This window comes from Capricornis sumatraensis, chromosome 1 (assembly GCF_032405125.1).
Source record: "Capricornis sumatraensis isolate serow.1 chromosome 1, serow.2, whole genome shotgun sequence".
Classification (NCBI taxonomy): Eukaryota; Metazoa; Chordata; class Mammalia; order Artiodactyla; family Bovidae; genus Capricornis; species Capricornis sumatraensis.
This window is the reverse complement of record NC_091069.1, coordinates 46,638,556-46,658,525: the sequence shown is the minus strand read 5'-3', so window position 1 is coordinate 46,658,525 and position 19,970 is coordinate 46,638,556. Positions and strand designations below refer to the sequence as shown.

Sequence of the window (19,970 nt, the reverse complement as noted above, 5' to 3'; positions counted from 1 at the left end):
CTCACTTCCTTTAATTATACTACTTTGTACAGTAAGATAAGACATGGATTCACAGATTTGATCCCCAATTTTTCCCATGTCTTGGTTTCTTTGGCTACAAAATGATAACAGAATTCACCTTATAAGGGAGTAAGCACTTAGAACATATAATAAGGAAGTATTTAATAAATGTAAGTTGTCAATATTACCTGTGCAGCAGCCCAAATGCAGTCAATATGCTGAGTACTCAATCGCCCTTCAGCTGCCAAAAAATTCAAAATCACTTGGCACTGTTTGATAATCTGGGAAAGAAAACCTTATTATAGTTAATTTTTAAAAACTTTCTCTCTTAATAGAGCAGATAAGTCATATAAAATCCACAAACCTCAATATGTAAATTTGGTCCAAATATATGCTCTACCACATTGTTGCTTATAAGCCAGTCTGCAAGTTCTTTTGCAATGGACCTAAAGTCAAATAAAAAAAACAGTTTACACATTTCAAAAACTATTAGTACCATTCTGTCCCATGTCTAAAAGCAGACTCAGGTGAAAACCCAAAACTGCTCACATACAAATTATAAGTGTTAGTGTGTTAGTCGCTCAGTTATGCCTGAGTCTTTGTGACCCCATGGACTACAGCCCACCAGGCTCTTGTGTCCATGAGATTTTCCAGGCAAGGATACTGGAGTATAAACAAGTGACTAAATACAATCAACGGTTAACAGTACTACAAAGAGTAATTGAAACAGAAATCAAGAAATAATATTACTACCTAAATTTATGAACAAACAAAAAAATTCTGAGAAGTTAGGCTAACTAATGCCAAGTACATAGGGGAGAATACCAAGGGTAACACCCAGAAAGCAATGCATTTTCTGGCTCAAAAATCATGCCTTCCCATTATTTCCACAGTAGACACTGAAGCATTCAAGGAAGGTTTTCCCGTAGGTCTGCTATGGCTGGGCTTCCCTGGTGGCTCAGTGATTACAAATCTGCCTGCCAATGCAGGAGATGCTGATTTAATCCCTGGGTTGGGAAGATTCCCCTGGAGAAGGAAATGGCCATCCACTCCATTATTCTTGCCTGGGAAATCCCATGGACAGAGAAGCCTGGTAGGCTACACAGTCCATGGAGTCACAAAAAGTCAGACACTGAGTGATCAAGCATGAGCCACGATGAGTAGATACCATAAAAGTAGGTTACCAAAGGGTGGCGGGGGGCAGTGGGGGGGTGGGTAGAGAATCTCCAAGCCAACGGTAACTCCCCTGCCTGATACTCAAAAAGGTTCTGCTAAAGAGTCGGGTCAACTGACTGTTCAGAACACTTGGCTACACTTATGAACAATTCACCCTTCATTTCAAAATGTGAACATTTTATTCCTAAACAGTTTTAGATTTTCCTTCATTTTTCGAAAAGAACAACTCTCTTTTAGAGTAATAAATCACTGGCACAGAAATTAAACTATTATGTAGCCGGCCAAGTTCCTCTATCCATGGAATTCTCCAGGCAAGAATATTGGAGTGGGTAGCCACTCTCTTCTCCAAGGGATCTCCTCAACCCAGGGCTCAAACCCAGGTCTCCTGCATTGTAGGCTCATTCTTTACTGACTGAGGCACCAGGGAGGCCCAACAATACACAGTGTCAGTTTATCAGTTAATTTTGTCTTTTACAGCTTTAAGATATGTGTGAAACATAATAAACTGAACATATTTAAAGTATACAGTTCAGTGAACTCAAGCTCACATATACATCTATGAATCCATTAGCACTGTCAAGATAACAAACACATCAACCCAAAAAGTTTCTTTATGCCACTTTTATCTTTTCTCAGCTCTCACCCCCACTGCCCAATCAGTGATCTGCTTTGTTATTAGTTTTCATTTTCTAGACTTTCATGTAAAAATAAGATATAGTATGTAACTTTTTATAATTTTCATAATCCATTTTCCTTCATTGTCATTAACCCATTGGTCTCTCTCAAGTTTGGGCAATTATGATTAAAGCTGCTATAAGCACCCATGTGCAAGTTTTTGTGTGGATATAAGTTTTCAAATTCTTTGGGTAAATGCCAGGGAACAAGACTGCTGGATCATATGGTTATGCTGAGTTTTGTTAAGAAACCATGAAACTATCTTCCAAAGTAGCTGTACCTTCTTGCATTACCACCAGTGCTGAATGAGTGTTTCTGCTGCTTTACTCTTTGTCCGCATCTGGTGTTATCAGTGTTGTGCATTTTGACTGTTCCAATAGGTGTGTTAGTAGAATCTCATCGTTGTTTTGATTTGCATTTCCCTGATGTATGCATGTGCTTCCTTGGTGTAGTTGTCTGCTCTAAAGTCAGCGTATTTTCAATCTGATTGTTCATTTTCTTGCTGTTAAATTTTTAAGAGTTCTTTGTATATTTTGAATAACAATTCTTTATCAGATGTCTTTTGCAAATGTTTTCCCCTGTCTATGGCTTGTCTTCTCATTCTCTTGACACTGTCTTTCCCAGAGCAGAATTTTTTTTAAGAATTCAGCTTATCAATTCATGGATCATGGTGGTGTATTCAAAAGGTCACCACCATAGCCTAGGTCATTTAGGTTTTTTTCCTGTATTATCTTTCAGGAGTTTTCTAGTTTTGCATCCTATGTTTAGGCGTGTGACTCATTTTGAATTATTTTTGGAAAGAGTGTGAGATCTACATCTAGATTTTTTTTTCCACATGGTTGTCCAATTGTTTCAGTGCTATTTGCTGGATATTCTATCTCTGCTACATTGTACTGTCTTGGCACCTTTGTCAAATATCAGCTGACTATATTTATATGGGTCTATTTCTGAGCACCGTATTCTGTTCCACTGATCTGTCTGTTCTATCACCAAAACTGCACTGTCTTGTTCACTGTAAATTTAGAGTAACTGTTGAAGGTGAGTAATGTCAGTCCTCCAACCTTCCAATACACTGAAGAGCAGTGGTGAGAAGGGATACCCTTTCTTTGTTTCTGATCTTAGTGGAAAAACTTTGACCTTCACATCATTAAGTATGGTGTTAGCAGTAGGAGGTTTTGCAGATGTCCTTTATTAGGTTTAGTTCCCTTCTGTGCCTAATTTACTGAGAGTTTTTACCATGAATAGTAAAGTCTGACTTTGTCAAATTTTGACTTTACATGAACTGACTTTGAAATGCTGCACCAGCCTTGAACACCTGAGATAAATCTCACTTGGTTGTGGTGTATCATTCTTTTTATACCTTGTTGGATTCAATTTGCTAATATTTTCTAAGGGTTTTCATATGTTTGTTCATGAGAAATACTGGTCTGTAGCTTTCTTGTAATGTCTCTGTCTGGTTTTGCTATTAGGGTAATGCTGGCCTCAATGAGTACGGCTTCCTTCTGCTATCTTCTGAAAGAAACTGTAGAGAACTGGTACAATTTCTTCCTTAAATATGTGGTTAAATTTACTAGTGAACCCACCTGGGCCTGGTACTTGTTTTGGAAAGTTATTAATTGTTGATTCACTTGAATTGATCCAGGCCCTTTCAGATTAATTCTTTTAAAAATTTTTAAATGGTTACCACAGAAGAACACCTAATGAAAAAAGAAGTGTTACGTATACTGTGGTAGAAGAAAACAGGTTTCAAAATAGGATGTGTAGTGAAAAGATTCCAAGTTTTTTCAGCAACATAAATTATACACAGAAAAACTGAGAAGAAATTAACAATTCCTTTTCTTGTTTATCTACAAAAGAATTATTTTTAATTTTAAAATTATTATAAATAGTTTTTAAAAGAAGCTATGAATTAGACATATGGCCTCAAAGGGTAAAACATTAAAATAAAACTACCAGTGGTATATTTTACCTATTTCTGAGTAGGCTGACAGAAGCTATGATCCACAAATCAACTCCACGATTTCTTTAACACAGAAAAAGATAATTCAACAACTAAAAATAATTCTTTCAGTTTCTTGAAAAACATTCAAAGTAGTGTAAAACTGGACAACATTATCAATAACAACCATTCAGGACCGTGGAAACATACACACAACTGGGACTCACATAAGGACTAAGGGGAGCAGAAAGAAAATTTGAAGAAGTTATGGCCAAACATCCCAAATTTGAAGAAAAATGTTCATCTACACATTCAAGAACCATAATAAATTCCAACTAAGATAAACAAAAGGATATCAATGCCCAGAGACACCACAATCAAATTCTTAAAAGCCAATAACCAACAGAAAAATCTTAAAAACAGAAAAAAAAAAAAAAGCCACATACAGAACTACAATAAGATTAGCAGCACTTTTTATCAGAAAATAGAGCTATACTGAAGCAATGTTCCTATATTTTATTAGAACTGTTATTAATCTGAAGTAGACAGTAATAAAGATGCATACTGTAACCCTTAAAACAAACACTGATTTTTTAAGTATAAAAAAATAGAATTAAAATGGTATACAGTTGGCTCTCTGTATCCATGGATTCTGCATCCATAGATGCAAACAAAAGAGGATCAAAAATATTTCTTAAAAAAATTCCAGGAAGTTCTAAAAGGCAAAAGTTGAATTTGCCACATGCTGACAACTATTTACATAACACTTACATTTTGGTATCCTCAGGTGGTCTAGAACCAATTTCCAACACATACCAAGAGACAACTATACTACTATATACACTGCAAAATAAGGTAGTAAAGGAGAAACAGAAAAAAATTTTAATTAAGACATAAAAAAAACAAAAGCAAAATGGCAGCCATAACTCCAACTATACAGTGACTGAATTAAATAATAAATCATAAGGGAGTACTGTTAAGAGTGGATTTTTTTCCCCAATCCAACCAAATGCTGTCATCAAGAGATGTATGTTAGATCCAAAAATACAAACAGGTTGAAAGTAAGAGGATGGAAAGAGTAAACATAATAAAGTTACACTGGATATACTAACACCAAATGAAATGAACTAAGCCAAATATTGTTTTAAAGAGATGAAGAGGGACATTTTAGGATGATGAAAGGATGAAATTATCAACATAACATAGTAACTATAAACAGAGTGTACCCAACAAAATGTCCTAAAGTGCACGCAGCCAAAACCAACAAAAACTGAGGGAGAAAAAGTAATACAGCCGATTCTCATCACCCCTGGTAGTTGCATCTTACAATGTCACTGCACTGAGTTAGCTAATACTGAACCCCTGAATATTATTACCCACCACTAATAGTAATATAGATTACTATTACCCACTACTTTAATGAATAAAAAGAACATGTTATTAGCATCAAGGGCTTCCTAGAGTGGAAGAATGACCCAGTGCAATAATGTGACTCGTTGGTTAAGAGTGACTGAAAGAAGACATCGACTTTGATTAAAAGCAAATCTCACATAGTAACATTAAGTACACAATTTGGTCTACAATTCATTTGCAGAACTTCTTCAAAGAAATATTGTTTCACAAAACTAATATTTGTTTTGAAATTTCCACTTTAGTCAGAACAATGCAAGGGAGACTTTTCCCTTTATGTAAAACTGTCATCATAAAAAGTTCATCAACATCCTTCCCCTTCCCCATTCCCTCTGGAAAAGAAACATGGCTCTCATTTAAGTGTTACCATGTTGTTTTCTTCAATACTCTTTTTCTAAAAACTTTTTATAATTATTAATTATTAATTCCAAATGCACAACATGATGATTCAATATTTGTATATATAGCTAAATGACTGTTATAGTAAGTACATGGCAATCCACTCCAGGACTATTGCCTGGAAAATCCCATGGACAGAGGAGCCTGGTAGGCTACAGTCCACGGGGTCTCAAAGAGTCGGACACGACTGAGCGACTTCACTTCACTATGATGGTGTTACAAATTTTTTTTTTCCTTTGTGATGAGAACTTTTAAGATCTACTCTAACAATTTTCAAATATGCAATGCAATATTATTAACTATAGCCACCATGCTATATATTACCACTCCCATAACTTATTTTGTAACTAGACATTTGTACCTTTTGACCTCCCTCACCTCTTCTGCCCTCCTCTGACCTTCACACCTCTGACAACTACCAATATATTCTTTGAGCTTAGGGTTTTTGGTTTTTAAAGTCTGTATATAAATGAGACCATATGATATCTTTCTGATTAATTTCACTTAGTATAATGCCCTCAAGGTCCATCTATGTTACCATAAATGGCAAAATTTCATTCTTCTTATGGGTGAATAGTATTCCATTGTATATTCTATTTAACCATAGAACTGAAAGAACAAATAAATAATCAATTCTCATTTTTTACTCATGGCAACTGAATCCTATAAAATCTCTGCACTGAGTAAATTCATATTGAACTCTTGAATATCAAATTCTGAAAAAAAGAACTTCTTTTCAGATTCTATTTTCGTTTTACAAAACAGAAAATGAGCATCAGTTCAGTGACACGGCTCAGTTCAGTTCAGCTGCTCAGTCATGTCCAACTCTTTGCAACCCCATGAACTGCAGCACACCAGGCCTCCCTGTCCATCACCAACTCCCGGAGTTTACTCTAACTCATGTCCATCGAATCAGTGATGCCATCCAATCATCTCATCCTCTGTCATCCCCTTCTCCTTCTGACTTCAATCTTTCCCAGCAGCAGGGTCTTTTCCAATGAGTCAGTTCTTCGCATCAGGTGGCCAAAGTACTGGAGTTCCAGCATCAGTTCTTCCAATGAATATTCAGGACTGATTTCCTTTAGGATGGACTGGTTGTATCTCCTGGCACTCCATGGGACTCTCAAGAGTCTTCTCCAACACCACAGCTCAAAAGCATCAATTCTTTGGTGCTCGGCTTTCTTGATAGTCCAACTCTCACATCCATACATGACTACTGCCCCAATACCAAGTACTAGACATAAGACTCATATCCCTCCAACTGGCCCAGAGTCACAGCTTCCTGCACTATACTGCAGGCCTCCTACCACTTCCATCCCCTGGTCCTTTCGGAACCAGTGCTAAAACAAGAAAACAGAGCATCACTTTATATGACTTTAGCTGGGAATGTGCATGTTGGGAGACTTTCTTATTGCTCTGTGCATTTCGGCAAGATTGTGAAGAACCACAAGTATTGATTTGGGGGTTACAAATAAACTGTAGCACCCAGGCAAATTAATAAAAACAGAATCCACAAAATGAGGATAAACTGAAGTAAGAGACCTCAATGCCCTACTTTCAATAAAAGACTGGAACAAATAGATAAAAAATCAACAAGGATACTGAAGACAAACACTACAAATTCACTAGACCTAAAAGACACCTATAGAACACTCCATACAACAGCTGAATAAAGTCTTCTTAAGCACACATGAACATTCTGAGGTACAGATTGTATGTTAATCTGTAAAACAAGACAAATAACCCAACTAAAAACTAGGCCAAAAAGTGAACAAACAATTCACCAAAGAATAAACAGAATGGCAAATAACCATATAAAAAGATGCTCAACATCACCTGGTAATTAGGCAAATACAAATTAAAGTCATAATGAAATGACACTAACACCCACTATAGTGGCTATAATCAAAAATACAGGTAAAAACAAGTGTTGATGAGACTGGGGAAAACTGAAACATTCATATATTGCTAGTGGAAATATAATACAGGAATGCTGGAAAACATTTTGACAGTTTCTTTAAACGTTAAACATAAGATGACCTTACAAACCAGCTAATCATACCTACATATCTACCAAGAGAAATGAAAACATAAGTCCACAAAAAGACTTATAAACAAATATTTAAAGTAGCATTATTCATACTAACCAAAGAGTAGAAACAATCAAAATATCCATCAATTTGGTAAAAGAATAAACAAAATGTGATAAAGCTACATAATGTAACACTATTCACCACCAAAAAGGAATGACGTAGATTCACACCACAACATGAATGAACCACAAAATAAACACTGTAAGTGAAAGGTGGCAATTGAAAATAAACAGTATCATATGATTCCACTTACAGCAAACCCCTAAAATGGGCAAATGTATAGACAAAGATTATTAATGGGGCTGGGGATACGACTGGGGATTGACCCACTGCTGGGCAAACACACCGAGGAAGCCAGAACTGAAAGAAACACGGGTACCCCAATGTTCATCACAGCACTGTTTACAACAGACAGAACATGGAAGCAACCTAGATGTCCATCTGCAGATGAATGGATAAGAAAGCTGTGGTACATATATACAATGGAATTAAAAAGAATGCATTCGAATCAGTTCTAATGAGGTGGATGAAACTGGAGCCTATTATACAGAGTGAAGTCAGTCAGAAAGAGAAACACCAAAACAGATTAACGCATATATATGGAATTTAGAAAGATGGTAACGATGACCTTATATGAGAGACAGCAAAAGAGACACAGATGTAAAGAAGAGTCGTTTGGACTCCGTGGGAGTAGGCAAGGGTGGGATGATTTGAGAGAATAGAACTGAAACATGTATATTATCATCTGTGAAACAGATCGCCAGCCCAGGTTCGATGCATGAGACAGGGTGCTCAGGGTTGGTGCACTGGGATGACCCTGAGGGATGGGATGGGGAGGAAGGTGGGAGGGGGGTTAGGGATGGGGAACACATGTACACCCATGGCTGATTCATGTCAATGCATGGCAAAAACCACTACAATATTATAAAGTAATTAGCCTCCAATTAAAATAAACAAATTAATTTTAAAAAACAAACAAACAAAAAGAAGCGGGACTGACGTAATTCCCTGGCAGTCCAGTGGCTAAGGCTCTGAGCTTCCACTGCAGGAGGCATGGGTGCAATCCCTGGCCAGGGAACTCAGATTCCACATGCCATGGTACAGGAAGGGTGGAGGGGATACAACTGACTACAAATGGGCAAAAGGGATCTTTCTGAAGTGATATAAATGTTCTACAATTGGACTGTGATGAAAGTTGTACAACTCTGTAAATTTGCTAAAATTCATTATAAAAACAGGTGAGTTTTATGATATGTGCATTATCTATACCTTAATAAAACTGCTTAAAAAGACAGACACAATTTACAGGCTCCAACAATGTTTATCACACTTTGTGAATTTGTTCCAATCTTTCCACACTGTACAAACTCTTCTCTTCCCAACTTAAAATATCTCTACTAACTATTCCTCAAAACTTTTATCCCCTCCCTCTTAAGCATGTCTTTAGTATGTATAAACTTCACACATTTTTTTAATGGAATTCCTTCTTACTCTCTATCCACAGGAACATAAAAACCTACCCTGTACATGTAGGGTTACTGCACTGGAAGACTTTTAATTTGTCTTTTTGCAGGGATGGGGAGTGATTACTTCATTGGCAATTTTAAAATTATCTTAAAGGCAGTCTGAAGGGGTACAAGGGGATGCACTGAGGTGTCAAAAGGGAAATACAGACATGTAGTTTAATATACATTGGATATAATCTACTTACCATCTTGACTGTGTGAAATAGTACTCCAGTATGAACCAGAATTTATAAAGCTACTACCAATTCTGGGCCACACATTTTAAGGGGACTTAAACTGACAAAGAATGTTGCCAAAAGTGAATGACTTGCCTGGCCATATATCTAATAACCATAATATGTGAAAAAAAAAAAAGTACAGGCATAGCCTCTGGTTTCCAAACTCATGAAGGGATGGGTTCAACTGAAATTAGCTCCACAGAGCAGAACTAAGATCAATGCATAAAAGTTATAGTAAACCAAAAATATGACTCATTATATCATTACTAATTTTCTAACACCTTAGAACTATGTAACTCAGGAATTCTCTGGCGATCCAGTGGTTAGGATTCCACACTTTCACAACCAAGAGTATGGGTCTGATCCCAAGTCAGTGGCTCAGAAGTAAAGAATCTGCCTACCAAGCAGGAGACTTCAATCCCTAGGTTCTGGAGAACCCACTAGAGGAGGAAATAGCAACCCACTCCAGTATTCTTGCCTGGGGAATACCATGGACAGAGGAGTATGAGGGGCTACAGTCCATGGGATCACAAAAGAGTCCAACACAACTCAGCCACTAAACAACCACAGGAAACTAAGATTCTGCAAGCTGTGCAGTCGCACAGCAAAAATAAAACTAACGAACTCTGTTAAAGCAGAAAATACTACTACCCAACTGAGATTTTAAAAAATGACTTCCATACTGGATGAACAACTAAATAGAATATTAGAAAAATAAGCATTTCTAAGTACTTTAAAAAGCTGTAGGTTATAAAAACTACTTTTCATACATGAGCATCATGAAATTGGTTTTTCCAAAAAAAAAAAAAGTGTTAAATGAGAGCTTTTCCTGCATCAAGTGCAGTTTCCAAAAACTATCAGTACCATATTCTTTACTATTAAGTTCTCCTGTATAGTCTCTCTTTGTATTTTGTGAAAAATAACTATATGTTTAAGTGTTGCAATATATTTCTCTGAAAGCTTATTAAAGGCTATACCACAAGGCAAAATATTTCCAGTGAACACTTCAAATCAAATAAAGCCAGTTATATTTATCATAAATAGCTACACACTGAAATAGTGTACTTATGCATAAATTACTTACGTTTCTGTGTCTGATACCAATGATTCATTATTGCACACATCATTGAAGGTGTGAAGCTGATTCTATGCAGAAAAGAAACATATTTTTCCAAAATTATTATTGCATGTTAGCAACTGGCAAGAAACACAGTTTGATGTATTTGATATGTAGATCAGAAAGCAATAATCAGATCAAAATTATAAAATATAAGATCATCAGATATATACTTCCCAATTACCCTATTTTGTTTATCGTTTTTAAACATGAATTCATTCCACAAGCAATACTTGGGCTTTATTTCACTGAGAATGTTAGAAAAAAGCTGAATAAGGGGAAAAAAAAATCACAAAAATTTAATGCAAAGCAGCAAGTAATGTGTCATTGTGTGCACGCCAAGTCACTTCAGTTGTGTCAGATTCTTTGCTACCCCATGGATTGTAGCCTGCCAGGCTCCTCTGCCATGGGGATTCTCCAGGCAAGAATACTGGAGTGGACTGCCATGCCCTCCTCCAGAGGATCTTCCCAACCCAGGGACCAAACCGCCACCTCTTATGTCTCCTGCATTGGCAGACAGGTTCTTTACCACTAGTGCCACCTGAGAAGCCCAGTGAATTTCAAGAAAGTCTTCCTAGACCTATACTTTTAAGATTTGATTGGGGAACCTGCCATTGTTTTCTACATTTACAGTCTAATACATGGGTAAAATCTAGCCACTTCAGAATAACTACACTATAAAAACAGGTAGTAAATATAAAGGAGTAAATCTAATACAGACCTCTGTAAACCAGAGTAAGCATATCCATTCTGAAAAATGCAGCTAACTACTTAGCTCTAAGCAAATTGCCATGCAAGAAGACAGATTCAAGAACACCATATTCTTGCCACCGCTCCTCTGAGAGAAGCTAATAATATGTGTTTCTCACCATTTAAAACAGTATTTGCTACTGTGCAAACCAAAAGTTTCTGTTAGTCAAATTTGGCCTATGGCCCAATTATCTGTGGCTTCTACCTGAAATGAATTAGTTACTTATAATCTTCAATTCTTTTTCTCCGTGAAAACACTGCTTTCTAAATGTAAAAAACTGAACAGCTAGGACTTCCCTGGTGGTCCAGTGGCTAAGACTCCATGCTCCAAATGCAGGGGGCCTGGGTTCAATTCCTGGTCAGGGATCTAGGTCTGACATGCTGCAACTAAGATCTGGCACAATGAAATAACAATCAATGTTTTTTTAAAAAAAGAAGGGGAAAATTTTACAAAAAATAACTATATATATATATAAACTGAAGGAGTTGGACCTGGAAATCAAAAAGACCTAAGGTATAAATCCTTCTAAGTCCCTGCATCTTCACATTTAAAATAGGAGGAAAGAGAACACATAAGAAATGATCTCTAAGGCCCACACAAAGTAATGCACTTAAAGTCCTTAGCACAATGCCGAGCATGGCACAGGTGGCTCCATAAGCAGTAGGTATTATGATGATGATAATGACACCCTGAGAAAGCAAACAAAAAATTACCAAAAATAAAACAAAAATAGCTTACAGTTATCTGACTTAGTCCAGCCAACCTCATAGTCAAAGTAGGTGACATAAAGTACTTAAATGCAAGATCTAGGCTTTCTTTATCAAAGCACAACGTCGTGTCCAATGGTTCTTTCACTGTGCTCCACATTAAGTCAGCCATGTTGCGAGCCGCACTCTGCCTTAACTCCTGATCAGAGAGCTTGCATAAATACCTGAAATGATTCAGAAATACAACATACACAAAAACTTGCAAATTATTTCTTAATCCCACTTAAAAATTTAATAATATTCCTTTGCTCCCTAACTTCAAAATGTTTAGTACAGTAGAACCTGACATCCTGGGATTAACATCCCCAATTTAAACTATTTCTAAGTGATGCTTCAAGGATTGTGACCTGTGGCAATGTGTCCTTTGCTGAGAGTTCAACATGAATCAGAAACTGCAAAGTCCAAAACAACATAGAAGGTGGGTGGAGGGAGGGAAGGAGGAAGAAACTACACAGAGACAAGTGGTTTAACATCAGATTCCGTACCTGCACCTCCAATAAAGCTTTCTATTCTCTAATACCTGTCATGTATACAGCTCTTGCTTTTAATAAGTTTCAGATAACTTCATACAAACAACATATCTACTTTCTGACACAGCCAAAATCCTTCCAAATGTATACATTTTAAACAGCATTATTTGGGTTTCAAAAATCACAATCCACTGGTTTTCCTCTCAGGCCCTATCTATATTATTTGGTTGGTTCCTCCTCCTCTACCCAACCTTTCAACATTACTGCTCCTCAGGGCTCATAATGGATTGCAAAAAGACTCCATATCCCTCCCATCACTTCATACAGCAGTCTTTGCAATGTGACTTCGCCACGCTTCCTTTCAAAAGTGTCATTTCTCTATTTCCTTGCACCTGAACTTTGCCATGAAAGTACCTGTGGCCAATGGCACAAAGAAATGTGACACAGCAGAAACTTAAAAGCATTCGGGCTTGCTCTCTATTGCTGGGAACTCTTCAACTACTAAGAAAATGGACTCAGGAAAGCCTACTGGATGAAAGACACATAGTTAATGCCCCAAATAAAATCCAGCCAAATGCCAAAATATATATGAGCACCTCTCTCCACCCAAGACCAATCCACCTGCCAACCACAAGACAAACGAATGAAGTTATCTATCCTAGAGCATCCAGGTCCAGCCAAGTCAACACAGATCGGAAGAGCTAACCAACCGGAGACCTGTGAGAAATGATAAATGGCTGTTATTTTAAGCTACTAGTGCTTAAAATAGTGCTGGGTGTTTTCTTACACAGCAAAAGCTACCTGATACAGGCCTCCATCCTAGATTCACTTCTATTCTCTTTCTACATTCTCTCCCTAGATGAGTTCATTTATTTACTCCAGACGATTCTAAGAGTGATTCTTTATGCTGACAACTCCTAAATTAATGCTGTTGTTCTAAATGACATGCTTTTACTCCCAATTTCCTACTGTCACTTAAATGTCCCACAGGCATGTAAAACTGAAGTCTTTAAACTCTCCCAGTCTTTCCCATCTCAGTTAATGATACTAACTGCAACAAGAGGAATCAAGGAGAAGAGGGTTAAGTGTCATCCACTATGCTATCCCTTTTCTAAAAACCCCACAATCATCAATCTAATTGCTTTCATTCTCAACTATATCCAGTGAATCTGCAAAACATAACAATAACCTTGTACAAGTTTATTGCTTATCAACAATCCTAGAACAAGTATCCAAAATTTCTTTCCAGGACTACTGCATTAACTTTTCAGTTGGTCTCCCAGCTTCTCCTTCAACCCTCCTATAATTTATGAGGCAATTTCCAAGCTACTGAAAGGCCAACCTGATCTTTTAAAACCCACTATGAGGGCTTCCCTGGTGATCCAGTGGTTAAGAATTCATCTGCCAATGCAGTGGACACACTTTCAATCCCTGGTCCAGGACGATCCCATGCTGCAAGGCAACTGAGCCCTGTGTGCCACAACTATTGAAGCCTGTGTGCCTGGAGCCGGTGCTCTGCAGCAAGAGAAGCCCCTACTCCCCACAACTGGACAGAGCCCATGGGCTTGAGGCAGTGAAGACCCAGCACAGCCACAAATAAAATAACCAAATCTTTTTAGAAAATTAACCTATTAAAAAAAAAAAATCAGGATTCATCTACTTAAAACCCTTTAATAGACCCCACTGCTAAAAGTAAATTCAAATTCCTTGCATCAGCTTGACGGTCCTAAATAATTTTATCAATCATATCATAATCGAACTTCCCTGTACATTATTCTCTACCAATCTACTTCTAGTTTTTTAATGTCATATTCTTTCCAACTTCAAAGCCTATGCCTTTATGTTCCTTCTAGCTGAAATATGTCCTTCTAATTAATATCTGATGAGCAGATTCATGTTCTTCAGATGTCACCTTTCTGAAAGGCCTCATATTCTCTATCACCTTATATCTTTTCTTGCACAGGATTCAGCATTATCTGATTCTTTTCCTGATACTTTCTCCAATAACTTAGACAGTAACTGGAAAACAGTAGGCACTCAAATTTTTGCTAATGCAAGAATAAGAAAAATTATAAAGAACTCTTAAATATTATCAAGTAACACAATCTGAGAACACCAACAGCAGACATCCTACATTTAAACAATACAATTTTTTCTCTATCTTCATTATAGGTTTCGTTCATAGGTTGGGACTTACAAACCACAAGTATCACTTGCTCCTCAATGAGACCTTCTCCATACCCACAGTTACCAATCATGACCCACCTTCTAGAACTCTCAATCCACTCTTGTCATTATTTTTCTCTGTAGTACTCATGAATTTATTATTTTTTAATTTATTTATTTTAACTGGAGGTTAATTATAATATTGTAGTGGTTTTTGCCATGAATCAGCCATGGGTGTACGTGTGTTCCCCATCCTGAACCCATCCTCACCCCCCACCTCCCTCCCCATCCCAACCCTCAGGGTCATCCCAGTGCACCAGCCCTGAGCACCCTGTCTCATGCATCGAACCTGGGCTGGCGATCTGTTTCACATATGATAATATACATGTTTCAGTGCTATTCTCTCAAATCATCCCACCCTCATCTTCTCCCACAGAGTCCAAAAGACTGTTCTTTACATCTGTGTTTCTTTTGCTGTATCACACATAGGGTCATCATTACCATCTTTCTAAATTCTATATATATGCATTAATATACTGTATTGGTGTTTTTCTTTCTGACTGACTTCACTCTGTATAATAGGCTCCAGTTTCATCCACCTCATTAGAACTGATTCAAATGCATTCCTTTTAATAGCTGGTATTCATGACTTTCTAATGGACTCTCTTATTTTTATTGTGTACACAGACTATACAAAAGGAGGTAATTTTTCTTCTCTGCTATATTCCCTGTGCCTATAAAACTTCGTATGTATTTGCTTACTGAATAAATATAGCTGAATATCATGGAACCACTGTTAATCTCTCATTTTTTATACTGATGGAAAAAAATTCCAACATGAATTGCTTAAAAGTAAACATTAAATACAAAAATACATATGTTCATTAAAAACTATAAATTGTCAATTAAATTTTCTCTGGAGAATGTGAATACAAAGGAGTTTCAAACAATACAATTCTGTACTATTATATGAACAGTTTAAACACTACTATATTGACAACAAGGGGAGAAAAGTTTTTTAAACTTACCTGATAACATATGTCCTAAAAGGAATAATGTGCTGCATGACAGCAGGGATATGCAGCCATATTCTAATCTATAAAGAAACATAAAAGCAACATTAATGTATAATGAATATATGAAATACATGTCTTTAAGAACAAGAACATTTAGTATTTTGCTACATCTAAAACCTAAATATTTTGTAAAGGATAAACTAAGAAATATGACTGAACACATACAAGTAGTTTAACCTATACATTTTTAATACATATACCTAAAATCAACTTGAAGAATTACTATCAGCATCTTGATAAAAAGGGAGAACCATCAACCCAAGAAGTATCCTACTACCTGCTATTCTATACCTCTTTGCATGGCAGCAACCCAAATACAACAGAACTATATGATCTTTTCATAAATCTTCTTAGGTTTTAAATCATGTATTTATTTATTTATCAGGCTGTGTTGGGTCTTAGTTGCGGCACTCCAGCCTCTCTCCAGACGCGGCACACAGGCTCAGTGGCTGTAGTGCAGATGACCTTCCCCATGGCATGTGGCATCTTAGCTCCTCGACTAGGGATTGAGCCCATGTCTCCTGTGCTGACAGATGGATTATTAACCACTGAGCCACCTGGAAAGCCCTGTATGTCAATTACACCTTAAATTTTTTTGAAAAATGACAAGGAGGCAGAAGTTGCTTTACCACATAACAAGACTTCTTTAAAAGAAGCAGAAATTAAGATAGTATGAAAAACAGCACAAGACTAATTAAATAGACAAATGGAACATACCAGAAATCTGAGACTATGCTCAAGAAGACACATAAAGATACTTGATTTATGACAAAATGATGCTGCAAAACAAAGAGGAAAGAACTGTCTTTGCTACAAAATGACAGGACCAGTAGTTGGCTATATGAAAAGAAAATGAATCCTAATCCCTCACATACACCACACACATTCAATTACCATGGAATTACAGGTCAAAATGACAAAGTAACATAAAAAAACTTCCAGAAAATGGAAAAATATCTTCATAACCTGAGAATAAGATTTTTTTAACCAATAATGAAAATATTAACCATAAGGAAAAAATTTCTTATAAATTATACTTCATTAAGATTAAAAGCAATCCTTAATGAAAATCCAAATTACAATGAGCTGTCACCTCACATAATTCAGAATGGCCATTATCACACAGATAACAAATGCTGAAGAGAGTAGAGAAAAGGGAACCTTCCTGCAGCATAGGTGGCAATGTAAATTGGTGAAGCCACAATGAAAAAGTCTAGAGATTCTGATAAAAAACTAAAAATAGTTATCACATGATCCAACAATCCCACTTCTGGACATACATTCTGAAAAGAAAGAAAAAAAAAAAACCTCTAATTCAGAAGGATACATCCATCCCCAATGTCCATAGGAACACTATTCACAATAGTGAAGACATGGAAGTAATCTAAATGTCCATCGACAGACGAATGAATAAACAAAACGGGATATACACATTTGTTGCTATTGTTCAGTTGCTAAGTACAACTCTTTGTGACCTCATGAACTGCAGCATGTCAGGCTCCCCTATCCTCCACTATCTCCCAGAGTTTGCTTAAATTCATGTCCACTGAGTTGATGCAGCTATCTAACCATCTCATCCTTTGCCGTGCCCTTCTCATTTTGCCTTAAATCTGTCCCAGTATCAGGGACTTTTCCAATGAGTTGACTCTCTGCATCAGGTGGCCAAAGTACTGGAGCTTCAGCTTCAGCATCAGTCCTTCCAATGAAAATTCAGGGTTGATCTCCTTTAAATTTGCCTGGTTTGATCTCCTTGCTGTCCAAGGTCTTCTCCATCACCACGATTTGAAAGCATCAATTCTTCAGTGTTCAGCCTTCTTTCCTGTCCAACTCTCACACCTGTAGACTACCAGAAAAACCGTATCTTTGACTATGCAAACCTTTGTCGGCAAAGTGATATATCTGCTCTTTAATACATACACTCTCCAGGTTTGTCATAGCTTTCCTTCCAAGGAGCAAGCATCTTTCAATTTCATGGGACTAGTCACCAGCCACAGTGATTCTGGAGCCCAAGAAGATAAAATTTGTTTCCATTTCCACTTTTCCCCCTTCTATTTGCCATGAAGTGATGGGACCGGATATCATGATCTTAGATTTTTTACAATCAAATTACAAGCCAACTTTTTCATTCTTCTCTTGCACCTTCATCAAGAGGCTCTTGAGTTACTCTTCACCTTCTGACACTAGAAGGATATCTGCATATTGAGATTGTTGGTATTTCTCCTGGCAATCTTGATTTGAGCTTGTCATTCATCCAGCCCAGCATTTTGCATAATGTACCCTGCAAAGAAATTAAATGAGCACAGTGACAATATACAGCCTTTTCATATTCCTTTCCCAATTCTGAACCATTCCTTTGTTCCATGTCTGGTTCTGTTGCTTCTTGACCCTTATACAGGTTTCTCAGGAGACAGGTAATATGGTCTGTTATTCCCATCTCTAAGACTTTTCCACAGTTTGTTGTGATTCACAAGTCAAAGGCTTTATTTAGCGTAATCAATGAAGTAAAAGTAGGTATTTTTCTGGAATTCTTGTTCACAGCACTTTAACAGAATCATTTAGCATTTGAAACAGTTCAGCTGGAATCTGTCACCCCCACTAATTTTGTTCATAGTAATGCTTCCTCAGGCCCACCTGATTTTACTCTCCAGGATGTCTGGCTCTAAGTGAGTGGCCAAACCATCTTTGTTATCAGGTGATTAAGACTTCTTGCATAGTTGTGTATTCTTGCCTCCTCTTCTTTATCTCTTCTGCTTCTGATAGATCTTTACCATTTCTGTCCTTTATCAGCCCCATCCTTGCGTGAATGTACCCCGATATCTCCAATTTTCTTGAAGTGATCTCTAGTTTTTCCCTTCTAATTGTTTTCCTCTTTCCTTGCATTGTTCATTTAAGCCAGCCTTCTCATCTCTTCTTGCCATTCTCTGGAACCCTGCATTCACTTGGGTATATCATTCCCTTTCTCCCTTGCTTTTGGCTTCCTTTTCCTAAGCTATTTGTAAAGCCTCCTCAAACAGACAAACAGCCTTCCTGCATTTCTTTTTCTTTCGGATGGTTTTGGTCACTGCCTGCTGTACAATGTGACAAACCTCCATCCATAGTTCTTCAGGCACTCTACCACATCTACTCCCTTCAATCTATTTGTCACCTCAACTGTATAATCATAAAGAAGTTGATTTAGGTCATACCTCAACAATCTAGGGGTTTTCCCTACTCTCTTCAATTTAAGCCTGAATTTTATAAGGAATCCATAATCTGAGCCACAGTCAGCTCCAGATCTTGTGTTTGCTGACTGTACTGAGCTTCTCTATCTTTGGCTGCAAATAACATAATCAATCTAATTTCAGTACTGACCATCTGGTGATGTCCACATGTAGAGTCTCTTGGGTTATTGGAAAAGGGTTTTTGCTATGACCAGCATGTTTTCTTGACAAAATCTCAGCCTCTGCCCTGTTCATTTTGTATTCCAAGTCCAAACTTGCCTGTCAAACTCCTGACTTCCCACTTTTAATCCTACTTTCTAATCCCTATGACAAAAAGGACACCTTTTTTTGGTGTGTGTTCCAAAGGTCTTGTAGGTCTCCACAGAACCAGTCAACTTCAGTTTCTTCAGCATCAGCAGTTACGGCACAGACTTAGATTCCTGTGATGTTGAATGGTTTGCCTTTGACACAGAGACCATTCTGTCATTTTTAAGACTGCAACCAAGTGCTGCATTTTGGACTCTTATTGACTATGAGGGTTATTCCACTTCTTTCAATAGATTCTTACCTACAGCAGTAGATATAATGGTAGATATAATGGTCATTTGAATAAATTTGACCATTCCCATCCATTTCAGTTCACTAATTCCTAAGATGTCAATGTTCGATCTTACCAATTCCTCCTTGACATACCCAGTTTACCTTAATTCATGGACGTAACATTCCAGGTTCCTACGCAATACACTTCTTTATGGCATCAGACTTTATTTTCACCACCAGATGAGCATCATCTGAGCTCACCACATCTCACCACAATTGAATGTCATTTCTGCTTTGATCTAACCACTTCATGGAGAAGGCAATGGCCACCCACTCCAGTACTCTTGCCTGGAAAATCCCATGGACGGAGGAGCCTGGTAGGCTGCAGTTCATGGGGTTGCAAAGAGTTGGACATGACTGAGCGGCTTCACTTTCACTTTTCACTTT

General features: G+C 37.3%; 1 protein-coding gene across 1 annotated transcript in view; it reads right to left on the bottom strand.

The window, feature by feature from the left end:
• Positions 1 to 19,970, bottom strand: part of USP34 (ubiquitin specific peptidase 34) — a 180,753-nt gene that overhangs the window by 141,460 nt on the left and 19,323 nt on the right. Inside the window, 5 exon segments of the mRNA XM_068984030.1 lie at positions 189 to 281; positions 365 to 446; positions 10,521 to 10,582; positions 12,043 to 12,235; positions 15,736 to 15,803. Of these exon segments, the coding sequence (XP_068840131.1) occupies positions 189 to 281; positions 365 to 446; positions 10,521 to 10,582; positions 12,043 to 12,235; positions 15,736 to 15,803 (498 nt within the window).